A 14,490-nucleotide genomic window follows, 5' to 3' on the forward strand; every position below is an offset into this window, starting at 1 on the left:
ACTTCAAGCTCAAATATATGCTAGAACAGTGGTTTTCAATATTTTTATTTTGTTACCTTTTGGCTTTTCTCTATTTAATATATAAGTAACATTTAAAGAAAGACATACATAATACATGAAGACAGAGGTGATAACAGGCGGTCTTATCGCTAAAGAGCAATATCTACCAGACAACCTTTAGTCAATCAATCAAACAATCTATAATCCACAGGATTAAGTTAGTAAGTAGATATTCTTTATTGCACCAATAATTATACATTTTACATACATGTAAAACTATAACTAAATTTTAAAGGAAAATAGAACCAGGTAACAACATAAGTAGTAGCTTTCGGTAACGCGTCTAGGCGGGCACCAAAATCTCAGGAATTAATTGAGTCTAATATAGAAAATAGGTCTAGAAAGGCTTGGTTCTTAAAAATGTCTTATTATATTACCAGTACTCCAGATAACTACGTCTGGCACCGGCAATCCAGTTAGGTAACTCATATTTATCAAAACATTTCACAGGAACCCTAAAAACCACCGACAAAAAGCTCTCGTAAAAACTGAAGAGCTCGCAAACTTTGCACTACTCGTATCCTTGTACTCGTCCACAATGTTAACCATTCTTAAACCTTATTACAAAGCCATAAAGTCCACTGATAGTCACATAAAAGTGTTGCTGTTAGAACACGTATGACATAAGCGGGTCTCTATAAAAGATAGGTCGGCGGAGACCCGGCACAGTTAGCATCATGGCTCGACTAGTGCTAGCTACGTGCGCCCTAGGGCTCCTCGTCTGCGCCCACGCCTACCCAGGTAAACTTGTAAATTTTACAAGACAACTATCCATTTAATTTTCTACAATCTATTTGTATGTATGGTATCGCCAATCGTCATAAACAAGGGATTTAGACAGGCATCATTTGCGATGATTTTTTCCCAGCCTTTCCTACTCACTAAGCTTTAAAAACTTTGTTTGCCAGGATTTCCTAACTTGTTTTGCTGTATAAGTAAGAGCAAAATTATTAACTAAGCCCCTGTATACCTACAAATGTGTATGCAAAGGTGCCAAGATAATAGCTTTGCTGAATGTACATAGGAAGATAGGAACCTAAATGAGAATAGTACATTGTGCAACGAGGGGGGTAAGTGAAATTTTGGAAACGAGGGTGGTAATTCCCGACAGCCGCAGGCTGGAGGGAATTAAAGACTCGAGTTTGCAATATTCTTACCCCTGGAGTTACACACAATGTTTTTCATCACACTTGCGAAGAAAAGAATAAATTTTAAGCGAAATAATTCTTAAATACGGTGACATATCAAACTTTTGTCCGCCATTTTGTAATTTCTCGACAGGTTAGGCATCGAAGGCACAGACCTATTTAGCATTCAGCCACGATTGAAAATTATGTAAAAATATTTTAAACGGCTGTTAAAATAATCAAATTAAATAATTTTAAACATAAACAAAAATATTAAATTACAAACATCAGTATTTTAAAAGTAAAACTCGTTTATGCTACTTGGTTTGTATGAATAAGTGACACAAATTAAGAAAAAATCTATAATTCCCTAGGGAGTTTTAGCATTTTTTTTTGACAATCTATAACTCCCGCGGGAACAAAATAGGCCTTTGTCCTTCAGTACACCTGAATGAAATAAGATCTTTTTCGAGCAAGTGTGATGAAAATTTTATTTTCACTTAGGGCTACTTGCGTCATCCAGGGTTAGCCACTAACTCGGGATTAGCCGGTTAGACCCGGGGTTACCAGTGCAATTTAACCCTGAGTTGACGATTAACTCCGAGTTCGTGGCTAACCCAGGATTGGCGCAAGTGACTCATACTAGCACGAAAAAGCTTTTGTTCGCAAAATTGCCGTGCAAAATTCGAGAATAATTACATATGATAAGAATAAGTAAGCCCCATAAGCTGAGTATATTTTCTATTAATTTATTTATATATGGATAGATGAAGACTACGGATTATGGAGAGCAGAAAACATGCTAAGTTTGAATCATTTTTTCAAAAATTTGAGTAAATCTTTAAATGCTGTTTGTGCCAATTTCACTACTTTGTCCTTTAAGCCTTTTTAAAAGTCCGAGTCTAAATATTTAACATTTTTTTGTTTTGTTTATATAGTTACACGTGCAGGTGTTTTATTTGTCCACTTCTTCAAACTCAATGTTAAGTGACAGACCAATCTTGTCAATCAAATAATAAGCATCATGTACTTATGCAAACAATATCTTAAGTACCCATTACATAAGAAATAACAAGTAGACATCAAGAAATAGGTTTTTTTTTCTCTACACCGCAGGGGGATTTATAATATTATGATTCTAAGGGTGATTCAAGATGTATGTAGTTAATACTTTATTCAGTGTCTATAATTCAATGGCATAATTTAAGCAGTAGGTGGGAAGTAGCACGTGATCGTCAATACAAAAAGGAGAAAACGTTTTTCCACTTCTAAACATTTTCCATGATTTTTAGTATGTTATTGACACAATGGAAAACTAGGTTTATAGCTTTTCCTATTTTTTCAAAATTTGCAAAACAAAAAAAAGTTTAAAGTGAAACATAAAATCAAAGTGATTCGTTAAGATTTAGTTAGTGGAAAATGTTTTCTCCCAAAATGAAATTTCATAGAAAAATTACTTACTTTAGTTAGATTCAAAAAGCTATTCTTTCCCCTTAACTGGTATACGTGTAACATGGTATTTGTTTACAGGTGGTTATGGCGGGGGTAGCAACGGAGGCGGTGGATACGGAGGAGGTGGCGGCGGCGGCGGCGGTGGCGGTTTTGGCGGCGGCAGCGGATTAAGCGGCGGCCATGGCGGCGGTGGTGGTCTAGGAGGCGGCAACGGTGGCGGCGGTGGTCTGGGAGGCGGCAACGGTGGCGGCGGTGGTCTGGGAGGCGGCCACGGCGGCGGTGGCGGATTAGGAGGCGGTGGCGGCTACGGCGGCAGCAACGGCGGTGGTGGTGGCCACGGAGGCGGTGGATCCGGCGGATTTGGTGGCGGAAACGGAGGCGGCCTTGGCGGCGGTGGCGGCGGTGGCCACGGAGGCGGTGGATCCGGCGGTTTCGGGGGCAACAGCGGCGGAGGTCACGGAGGTGGTGGACAAGGAGGCAGCGGCGGCTTCGGCGGTGCCAACGCTAAGGCTAGCGCCAGTGCTAGTGCCAGCTCTAGCGCTGGTGGCGGCGGCGGGTACAAGGGCGGATATGGGTGAGTTTCAAAGCATCTGGAACTATATATTAATGCATTTTTAGGATTTCGTACCTTAAAATGAATAATGAATCCTTAGGATCACTTAATGGACTACCAGATCTACCCATACAAGTACATACTCATAGAATAAGAGAAACAGTTTATGAGCAAAACTCAGAACCTAGAGTTATATTTATTGCTCATGTTATATTTCGTCAGGTGACACGCAAAACTCACCAACTACTAAAAAATATTTAAACAAAAATCAACTTTATTTTAGTAGCAATATGGTTCATTATAGCTACGAACTTGTGGTGGTAATTAGTGAGTTTTGCTTGTCACCTGACGATTTGATAGTGCTATTTAATATATATGGCTGCTGACGTCACTTTAAGCTGCTGAAGTTTTTTTGTTTTTGCAATAGGAGTTGAATATTGATTTAAAATTACAAACTTAATCACTATCCAAGTATTCTTTTGTGCCATTTTTATTGATTAAAATATTTTTATTTTGTTACAGCCGTTAAGACAACAGCTTCAAGGCGGAGATTCAAGAACCCCAATGTGATACTTTAGATAATTATATTTTTGCCATAATTTTGTAGATATGTATGTAATATACGGTATGTTTCTATCATGATTTTTTTATTCCCATCCCATGTATATAATCATCAGGCCTTTGTTTCATAAACCTTTATTGTCAGATTGTCACCCGACACTGAGGGCTTGTGCTCACCAGTTGGCGCCACTATAGAGGGCGGTTCAGCAAAATAGGTCTCAAAATACTAATATGCTTATTTTTTTAAATCAATGCGTTTTAATAGACACAAAGGTATTTTAACGTCAAAATTTGTCGTTTTTTAAACCTGCATAGGTAATTTGCCTATACTTTTTTTTGTTGGCACTTTTCTAAACCACTAACTAAGTATAACTATACTATAACTTATGTTTACATGATTAATCAAAGATAGAAAAAAATTACCACAATTAAATATAAAAAATAAATAAATATCAGGGGACATCAGCCCCAAACTAAGCAAAGCTTGTACGATGGGTACTAGGCGACGATATACATACGTATATAGACAAATACATACTTTACATAGAAAACACCCATAACTCAGGAACAAATATCGGTGTTCATCACACAAATAAATGCCCTTACGGGGATTCGAACCCGGGACCATCGGCTTCATAGACAGAGTCACTGCCCACTAGACCAGACCCGCCATCAAATAAACTAGATAAACTAGCTTGAAACCCCCACAAATTCTAAGCATTTGACATTTAGGAAGACCTTCGTCTACACTAGCGCCCCTAGCGGCAAAATTAAACACGATAGCCCTCATTGGCACCTTGTCACCTAAGGGTGCCGTAGGTGTACATTGCTGGTCAAACATTAACGGGGTCAAAAAGTAACAATGGTACCTACTTAGTACCATCATTACGTTTCGACCCAGAAATTAACAGGAAAATGTCAGTGTCAGGAGTCATTTGTCAGCGCCCCAGGAAATTGTATGTTAGAAGATAGTTACATGGTGATTCTCGTGGAGATACAAGATGGCGAAGACGTCTCGAGAATATTTTTTTGTGTTTTGCTCATTAATGTTGTTTAAAGTGTAATATTGATAGCTTATTATTCAGTGAACTATAATGGAAGTGTGCAACTAATGCAAAACGAATCTTGATACGCGTTTAACCTTTGCGCCGCCATTGACTTGATATAAAGTCAGTAAATTTCGTGCCCTACACGCCACGTCTTCATATCTAGTCGTGGTTTTGGTCAGATCTGCATGCGTGCAATTTTTGACGTGGCGTTGGTGACACTTTATTACTACATTGACGTGGCGGCGAAAAGGTTAACTATGTTTTAATCAACACCCGGCTTCCAAGTCGAACTATATTTTTACTAAAAGCAACTACCGAACAACGTCATGCTCTACGAGCACACATAAAAGTTACTACTGAACAACGACACTTGACATTGGCAAAATCATCATAGATCTGATGGCGGCCATATTGTAGAAGAAAAAGTTAGAAGGTTCAGATTTGCGCTTGATAAGCAGCATTATCTAGTCTTTTATTATGGCGTCGCGTTGAGTTTCCTTGAATAAGGATGACTCATGTTACAGTCTGCAGTATTCATTTATAAATAAACCAATTAAAAGTAATGTATGCATACGATACTGACCGTTTGAATGTTAAACAACATAATCAATATAAAGAACAGGTCGCCAATTAGTAAAAGGAGTCGAACTGTGCCAGTCTCTTGGGCCTGTAAAACAGATACTAATTGCTGTAGTAATTGTGGTCCCAGATGTGCCAATAGTCACGTCAGCAATAAGAGTACCTTACTGAAGACAGCCGCCCAAACCGTCACAATTCTCGTTAGAGTCGCGGTGATAACAATGCCTCGACAATGCCAGGGAGGATCACCGTCATCACAAAGAATGAAATAAACATCAAATACAAAGGTGCAACATCAACAAAGACGAGAGCCAAGAAAGTAACAGCACTAGTAGTGGAAAATAAAGAGACAATAAGGTCGATGGCAATAGTTAGGGAATCAAAATACCTCTATGACTATAGTGGCTCTGTGAGCTGTAGACCTCGCTTAGCTTAGAAAATGTGAAAGTGAAAAATACTTAGTTCGTTGAGTTATTTTCACAGTCACCTCACAATAGTCTTAAGCGTCATAAATGCTATTGGCGCTTAAGTCCTTTATGCTAATTTCGCATATTGAAAATTTCCCAAAAACGGAATTGACACAAAACTATTTCATCATAGAATCTGGTCACAAAATTTCACGAGAATCGGTTAAGCATTAGATGAGAACATCCGGACATATGAAAGCAAAATGTGCGAGTTAAAATGGAGACCTTCGCTAATGCTACGGTCAATAATCGCAATGTGGAACACCATAGTAATAACAATGATAGCATTTTATGGTCTAACGAAAGTAAAATGCCACACCGTGGTCAAAGGAATGATTGTAGTAATATGAATGATGGTTACGTTAATTACAAAAGTAGTACTGACGAATTTAATAATAAATATTACCGGAATAAAATGACCACTGTGGCTCCAACTAGAAAAATAATGTTCTTTTCGAAATTTGGACTATTTTCCAGTCCCCAAAGCAGAAGGAAGAAATACAAAATAAAATTGTGTTTATAAATGAAAACCTAACTCTTTTTACCCTCTTTGGGTAAGACGTGTGTATGTGTACAGTCTTAATAATGAGGGAATTAAAGTAAGTACGAGTGTCGATAAACAAAACAAAACGGATAGTGGGCCGTTGGTGATCTAGGTATTTTTATTTTTTTATAAAGTATTCTGAGCTACGTTTGCAGAAAATGGTTCAGTTTAAATGTCACCCGCCATGAATCCATGAGTGTATAGAAGCTAATAAAAAAATATACAATAAAATTATCTTGAGAATAGAATTATCATGTGTCACAAATCAAACAAAAGGTTGCCTTTTGTTCTGTCATATCATCGCCCAAATTTGACATTGAGCTCGACCCTGCCATGGCTATAGTTATAATACTATACGTCCGGCAAAATTAGGCCAAATAGCAACATAAAAGAGAAAACAATTGGCATACACGAGTAGTTGAAAAAATGGCCAACGCGGGAACGTGTATTGCTGCTGTGTTCCTAGTTATTATTGTAGCCGTTCAAAGTAAGTCATGTTTTTCATAACAATTATATCAATTAAGAATAATTGATTTTTTCATTCCCTATATTTACATCATAGATCGATCGCAATTTGGATCGGTTAAAACCAAAAATTTAAGGCTTTTATTGGCAATACATTCAAACTCTAGGTACTTTTAATTATTCCACTTACACTATTATTTGCATTATTTTTTCTATTTAGGTGGATAATACAGTGTTTGATTTCGGAATGTCATCCAATTAAAATATTAATTCCGGGATTCAATTTGGCCCCAGGGATCGGAAACCGGTATTTTTTGAATGGGAACGAAAACGGTATTTTTCGTTCTTTGTTAATTATTTCATTTCTAATTGGGCAATCTCATAATACGAAGTCGTTATCTAAAAACACAACCGATTCCTATATTTGGAGTATAAAATAAACCGAAATATATGTTTATTTCAAAGTTTTTCCAAAAAACCGGTTCCGATCCCTGTTTGGCCCTCTTGAATCCCGTGGCGCATGCTGCTGCGCAATTCAGATGTTCCTGTTTGCGGTCTCATCTCATCCGGCGTTGAAACTCTAGGTCCATGGGGTCCCAGCGCGCACAAGTTTTTTGCAGAAATCGCGAAGCGTCTGGTTGACGTACTCGTAACTGGTGACCGAAGGGCTGGCGGCAATAGCGGCTGCCTCGCACAACGTATCAGCATAGTGATGCGATACCACGAGGAAATGCCACCAGCATCCTTGGTACAATGCCTCAAGGGCCTATTTTAGATTTACGGGTAAGCTAGTTAGAGTAACACCATTGTATATTAAAATATTATTATCTGCAGGTGCAAGGTTGCGGCGTAGCGAATATTTATTCGACAGCCTTGAAGACGCAAGCATCGCCGGGGACCACATTGTAGCCGTTGGTGCTGACTGCAGTGATGATGACAGGTAATATGCTGTTCTTAACTTCATAACCTTATTTATTATGAATGGAAAAAAAAACAAGTCTTTAAGCCTCTTTTGCGCAGAGGTTTAAACAAATACGGACAAAAAATGGCAAAATTAGGAACAAAAACTGTGAACCTTGTGGGGTTCAAAAACGGTTAAGCTAACAGGCATATTCTGATTTTAATAATAAGTTATAAATAAAAATAATGTAAATATGTACATGTCTCGCAGTGGTTGTTTTAGTTAAAATCTTATTGTTTTAATAATTGTTATGCAGCAGTGAAAGCCTGGAGTTAGGCTACGTCATCATCAACAAGCGAGAAGCGCCCGCAGGACCGCGCGCACCGGCTGAGATAGCCTCAAGTTCTGCCAGCAGTACCAGCTCTCAACCGCTACCTAATACTAAGTCCATTGTATTTGCGTAACAGGCTGAATTAGACGGTCTTAAATTTGGTTGCACATGCACACCGCTCCGAATGATTATTTATTGTAATAACAGTTTATAAATTGGATCTGAATGTTTTATGGATTTGATCTCAAATTTATTACTTGGTATTGCAATCAGAATGAGCCTCCCGGTGTGCGAACGGGATACCGGTATTTATATACGTATAGGTAGATAGCGCTGTTCTATACACTTGCGCTACAGCGCCTAAAACAAGTGGAGTTTTCCATCGAATCGTGAACTTCTTGTAGGTACAATCATAATATACAGGGTGTCCCAAAAAGGACACGCCATAGCGACACTGGAGGTAGACCAGCCTGAGAGGGTTCCAACCAACCTAACATGACCCTAGTAAAAGTTGCACCGTTTTCAAGTTATTGGCAATTTAACGTTTTTCGTGAATTTTGACCGTTTTCAGCATTGTTAGGCTCAGTGTGCACTTATAAAGCCCTTAAAATAAGTTTTTTTTTATGTGTACGGCACCATGAATAGTTAATTAGGATAATAAAAGAGATATTTCATCGATAACCTACGTGAAATGTAAAAAAACAAGGACTTGATCTAAAGTTTTATTCGCAGCGAAACATCAATTTCAACTTTGACCACCTGCCGTGAAAAAAAACTACTTAAAAGGTAACAAAAAAATAACGCTATAATATTAAGCATTTTATGCAGATTCTAAAATGGTATAAAACATGCACATTTCTGCCATAAAATAATGAGTTATTATCATCTTTCGAATGCCTCATAAAGCTAAGTTGGCCTAGGGAATCTGCAATCCTTTTTGGATATGTTTCGAGCTGCCTCCAATGACGCGTACCTAATTCATCTTGGATTCTTATTGGCTTTGAGTGCAAGTTCTCAAATGGTTAAGAGAGTGAGACAACATGAAATGCACTCGCTCTATCTCGCTCTTTTTATCTCAACTTTGTCACACGGTCAACTGCTACCTGGGATTATCCTACGGATTATCTCTTTAAAAACAGAAGGAGGAGGGATAGCCACTAGTCATCCTTATCTCTAGTAAGTATTTAGGAATCCTAATCCTGATTAGTTCGTTACCGTGTGTTTCGTGCAATTGTTGTGTTATCTTTGCTGCTGTGTATTCGTGGTCCTAAACAAATCTACTTGGCTTTCATCTGGACTCTGATTTCTTTTTGACTTGGTATGTTTGTGGGACTGAAACGACAACTTGGCACCGCTCACGGACACTGATTATTGCTTTTTGGAACCTCTCCATCACAATGGCAGATCACAACTACACCGATCGTGAGTACAGTGACATGCACATGATCTATGGAGAAACTAGGCGTGTCTCTAACAGAGGAATTGTCTCATACAACGCCAGATCGGCTGCAAGATTGTACAATCAAAGGTATGCCAATCGTCATGCCACGAATCATGAAATCATTTTAAGAGTTGTGAATGCATATCGAAATGGCAGAAGGCCAGGACAGGCTTACGCTGAAGGAAGGCCCCGGACTATTGACGACGACGTGGTTTTAAATATGGTACAAAGAGAGCCAGAAATTTCTCTAAGAAATATTGAACGTCGTATCGGCGTAAATAAATCCTCAGCACAGAGAATTTTAAAACGTCATAAATATCATGCGTATCATATTCAACGCCTGCAAACACTTCTTCCGACGGATTACGCACCCCGCGTTGAATTTTGCCGACAAATGCTTCAAAAACTGGAAGAAAATGAAAACTTTTTTAATGAAGTGATGTGGAGCGACGAATCCACGTGTAGAAGAGATGGGTATCTCAATCTCCACAATATTCATAGCTGGCAAATTGAAAACCCACACGAAGGGAGAGAAGACCGGTCCCAACATCAATTTAAAAATAATTTGTGGACGGGAATATTTAATGGCCAAATAATAGGACCGGTCGAGTTGCCAGATATTTTAAATGGGAGAAATTACCTGCAGTTCTTGCAAAACGATCTGCCAGTTTTACTTGAAGACACACCGCTCGCACTGAGACAGAGGATGTGGTACCAGCAAGATGGCTGCCCAGCACATTTCGCTCGCGATGTTCGCGACCATCTCTCGCAGACATTCCCAAGAAGATGGATCGGCCGATTAGGACCAGTATTATGGCCACCGCGTTCGCCGTACCGGATGCTTAAAAGACAAGGTCTACTCCGAGCCAATAAGGTCCCAAGACGAACTACGGCGACGTGTATTTCAGGCAGCACTAGACATATCCGAAATTAACTTAAGGAAATTAACAAGAAATTTCAGAAGACGCTGCCAAGCGTGCATACGAGTCGGTGGAAAACAATTTGAGCACCTGTTGTAAAAAATAAATAAATCAATGAAACTTCAATCTGTATTACATTTTTTTCGAACCTTTCTTACTTTATGATAGTAGCAATGATATCATAACAGCTTACGCATTCCGGAATGCTTTTTAGGTATGGATGACACAATTGTACAAACAAAAGCTTACACTTCTGTCTTCAAAGAGATAATCCCAGGTAGCAGTTGACCGTGTGACAAAGTTGAGATAAAAAGAGCGAGATAGAGCGAGTGCATCTCATGTTGTCTCACTCTTTTAGCCATTTGAGAATTTGCACTCAAAGCCAATAAGAATCCAAGATGAATTACGCGTCATTGGATTGCAGATTCCCTAGGCCAACTTAGCTTTATGAGGCATTCGAAAGATGATAATAACTCATTATTTTATGGCAGAAATGTGCATGTTTTATACCATTTTAGAATCTGCATAAAATGCTTAATATTATAGCGTTATTTTTTTGTTACCTTTTAAGTAGTTTTTTTTTCACGGCAGGTGGTCAAAGTTGAAATTGATGTTTCGCTGCGAATAAAACTTTAGATCAAGCCCTTGTTTTTTACATTTCACGTAGGTTATCGATGAAATATCTCTTTTATTATCCTAATTAACTATTCATGGTACCGTACACATAAAAAAAAACTTATTTTAAGGGCTTTATAAGTGCACACTGAGCCTAACAATGCTGAAAACGGTCAAAATTCACGAAAAACGTTAAATTGCCAATAACTTGAAAACGGTGCAACTTTTACTAGGGTCATGTTAGGTTGGTTGGAACCCTCTCAGGCTGGTCTACCTCCAGTGTCGCTATGGCGTGTCCTTTTTGGGACACCCTGTATATTGCCAAAGAAGCGTGCAAAAATGTACATGACACAGTCTTGGCTATATAAATAATTACGATTGGGTCAGATTATCTCTAGTTATCTGTGTTAATGGATACAATTTCAATTATATATGTAATGAATTTGTTTATTATAATCAAAAATAAGTATCAAATTGGGAACAAGAACACGAAGAAGTGAATAAAACTGTGATTTTATTAAGTGTGCTTTATTTCATGCCCTTTCTAATTATTCATGCCCTAAAATTAACACATACCTAATTTAAAACTAAATTGTGAAAGTGTATTACATTACATACAAAATCTATTTAAGTAATTGGTAAATTATAATTTTTAAAACATAGGCTATACTGTAGTTATGATAATTAATTAAATCACTTGTGCGTTTCAAAAAGACTTATACGTAATATTTTTTATACTGTAAATTACTTAAATTAAATAAATACATAACAATAATCCTTAGTAAACGTAATATTAGCAGCCTCATCGTCGACATCAGTTGGGGTCCGGTTATTGTCTGCAACAAAAGATTATTATTTTATAACGGTAGGTAAGTATACTATAGTTTATTTTGTAACTTCACCGTATGTATTTAAAATAAATACTTAGTAGGTAGGTAATAAGTTACTGTTTCGATTTGATTCCAAATCGTCGGATGAGAATACTTTTGTGCCATACGCCACTTATGTTGGTTTGCAGGAGAGCGAAAAGAAACAAAAATCTATTTATTTAGGAAATATTAAAGTTATTTCTCATTTAGGCACATATATTTACTATTTATAGTACCATACAAATATTTTTAATATAATGGTAATCATAAAATAATATTGTCTTTATTTTAATATAAATTAATGTATTGCCATATCCCAAAATTTTGGATATGGCACAAAATATTGCAAAACATTTTTCTCAAAAAAGGATATAAGTAGCACAAATGTATTCTCAGCCTACGAAACACCTACAAATAAGGCACCGGCCGATTCTAATTTTACGGTATCGTTTTGGGTAATATGGGCTACATTTTTAACCAGTTCTCGAAAGAAGAACACATGAATTTCTTAGGAGCTAGGGAGGAACAGTAACTAGCATTAACTCTTAGATTTAATAACTATTCTTTTAGGTAAGTATGTTAAATATCACATTAGTAGAAAATGATTAGCGACTACTAGGAAGGCATAGTCACATTATGGCATCCGCTGCGATGCTATAAACAGCGTTTATAAATAGTTCAACCGGAGCGTTTACTCCGGCATTAAGCAGACGCTGGACGCTGTATTACAGTTTAACTGGAAATCAAGTTCTAAGTTAAAATTACCTACTTACACGCTCTCATCCAATGGTGCCTGAGCCGGACTGAGAGCTAGCACTAGCTGAGGCCTTCGAGAACGACTGCGACTGGCCGCCGTGACCCGAGCCGCCGTGCAAACCAGGCCCGCCGAGGCCACCAAAACCACCACCGCCACCGCCGCCACCGCCGAAACCGCCGTGGTGATAGACGTCGTGGAACCCATGGTCATGGATGATACCTAAAGAAGTGATTAGAGTAAGTATATCAAAGGTTCATAGTCTTAATAATTGTTTGTCTTAAAAGTGAGCACGTTTCTAGTGCAAGGTTTGACTAAAAATACATCCTGCCTAAGAATCCCCTAATGGCCTATACAAACATCACCGATAATCACCTGCGATTTGCGATATATTTTGGCATTTGATCGATCGACTGAATTCGTTGCTCCTAGAATACTAACTTGGCCAGAAATTATCTAAAATAGCATGCCATTTGTTGCAACGTTTTTAGAAGCCTTAAGATAAGGTTAACCCCGTTTTAACTTACTAATTTTTACTTCCAAGGTCAAACCACAAAGAAATAGAAAACAATGTCTGAACTGAAACATGTCAGAGGGCTTACCGCGAACACCAAAGTTTACAAATTGCGGACATCTTTCTCTGTCACTCTATAAGTACGCCTTAATTGGAGTAATACAAAGAGATGCCCGCAATTTGTGAACTTCGGTGTTCGCGGTAGGCCCTATGAAATCGGATCCGTTTCAGTAGAACTCGTTTTAGATTATCATATTTCTCGGGCCCTATTTTTCGCTTAGGCAATAGGTACCCTGCCTCTCCCTAGACTCCGGGTACTGTCCTTTCCATGTGTCCTATTATGTCCTTGTGGTCCTAATTTTGCCTATCCGAAAATTAAGGCCCGGGAAATTGTGTAATCTAAACCGGGTTCTACGCAAACGGATCCGATTTCAGACATTTTTTTAAATTGTTTATGGTTACAATTAAAATTTAAAAAGTTATAAAATGGTGGCAAATTGTGTTCTTTGTGAATTAAGTTTTATTGAGTAAGTATAAATACCTTACTAATTGCTTTTTAATTTGTATCATTGTCATTTGTTTCGGTAGGTAGCCAAATAATATAGTTTGCATTATATTTTCTCACTTTATTTGAGACCTATTTCCGCGAAAACAGGCATTTGCTGAGTCAGATCATATGCTATGGCATTTGGCATTTTCTGACGAGAGATACCTCATCAGAAAAAGTGTCTGAAAATGCATGCTTCTTATACCCTCAATATATTTGACGAGCCGCTAAAATGGAAATATTTCTCTTACCTGGTGCTGCTGAGGCAGAGGCTACCAGAGCCAGGCAGAAGATGAGCACTAATCTCGCCATTTTACCCGATTCACACTGGACTTGGATGCACACTGCTCAGACCCGACGCGACACCCATTTTATATGCTCAAAACTGTCAACTAATCGTGCTTGTTTACGCGAAATTGCTGAAAATACAAGTCATTCCTTTTTTTGCGAATCCGTTGGGGATCGGTGTGAAGCAGATTCATTCATTTTGGAGATACTGCACTGATCATACAGATACGCAAGATGTACGCAAGGCATAATTTGTGTGACTAGAGTAGAGATGATCGCATATAGGATGACTCACCCTCCAACGGCCCGGGTCCGGTCCGAGGCGTCCGTCACTGGGCGGGGCTTACCGAACTAAACCGAACGTCGCAAATTGCAGGGATCTTTCTCTTTTACTCTCACTACGACGTAATTAGAGTGACAGAGAAAAAAGGCCCGCAATTGCCGAACTTCGAT

At 38.3% G+C, this 14,490-nt stretch overlaps 2 protein-coding genes and 1 long non-coding RNA gene across 4 annotated transcripts; 2 read left to right on the forward strand and 1 right to left on the reverse strand.

Moving 5' to 3' along the window:
• Positions 1-660: 660 nt before the first annotated feature.
• Positions 661-3,829, forward strand: LOC133518738 (acanthoscurrin-1-like). Its single transcript, XM_061852420.1, has 3 exons — positions 661-801; positions 2,718-3,213; positions 3,715-3,829. The coding sequence occupies exons 1-3, from the start codon at positions 738-740 to the stop codon at positions 3,719-3,721; spliced, it is 567 nt and encodes a 188-aa protein (XP_061708404.1). The 5' UTR covers positions 661-737; the 3' UTR covers positions 3,722-3,829.
• An 894-nt stretch (positions 3,830-4,723) lies between these two features.
• On the forward strand, positions 4,724-8,139 carry LOC133518739 (uncharacterized). The gene is made up of 3 exons (XR_009799521.1): positions 4,724-6,879; positions 7,692-7,797; positions 8,075-8,139. It is a non-coding gene; the product is annotated as an uncharacterized LOC133518739 (long non-coding RNA).
• Positions 8,140-11,566: 3,427 nt separating this feature from the next.
• On the reverse strand, positions 11,567-14,490 carry LOC133518648 (uncharacterized). 2 transcript variants are annotated; one of them, XR_009799502.1, is made up of 3 exons: positions 14,001-14,490; positions 12,708-12,910; positions 11,567-11,901 (listed from the first exon to the last, which is right to left on the reverse strand). XR_009799502.1 is itself a non-coding variant. In XM_061852328.1 (2 exons), the coding sequence occupies exons 1-2, from the start codon at positions 14,059-14,061 to the stop codon at positions 12,714-12,716; spliced, it is 258 nt and encodes an 85-aa protein (XP_061708312.1). In that variant the 5' UTR covers positions 14,062-14,490; the 3' UTR covers positions 11,912-12,713. The 2 variants fall into 2 exon arrangements, 1 of the variants encoding a protein (XP_061708312.1); XM_061852328.1 differs by lacking the exon at positions 11,567-11,901 and having other exon boundaries at positions 11,912-12,910.

This window comes from Cydia pomonella, chromosome 6, assembly GCF_033807575.1.
Source record: "Cydia pomonella isolate Wapato2018A chromosome 6, ilCydPomo1, whole genome shotgun sequence".
Classification (NCBI taxonomy): domain Eukaryota; kingdom Metazoa; phylum Arthropoda; class Insecta; order Lepidoptera; family Tortricidae; genus Cydia; species Cydia pomonella.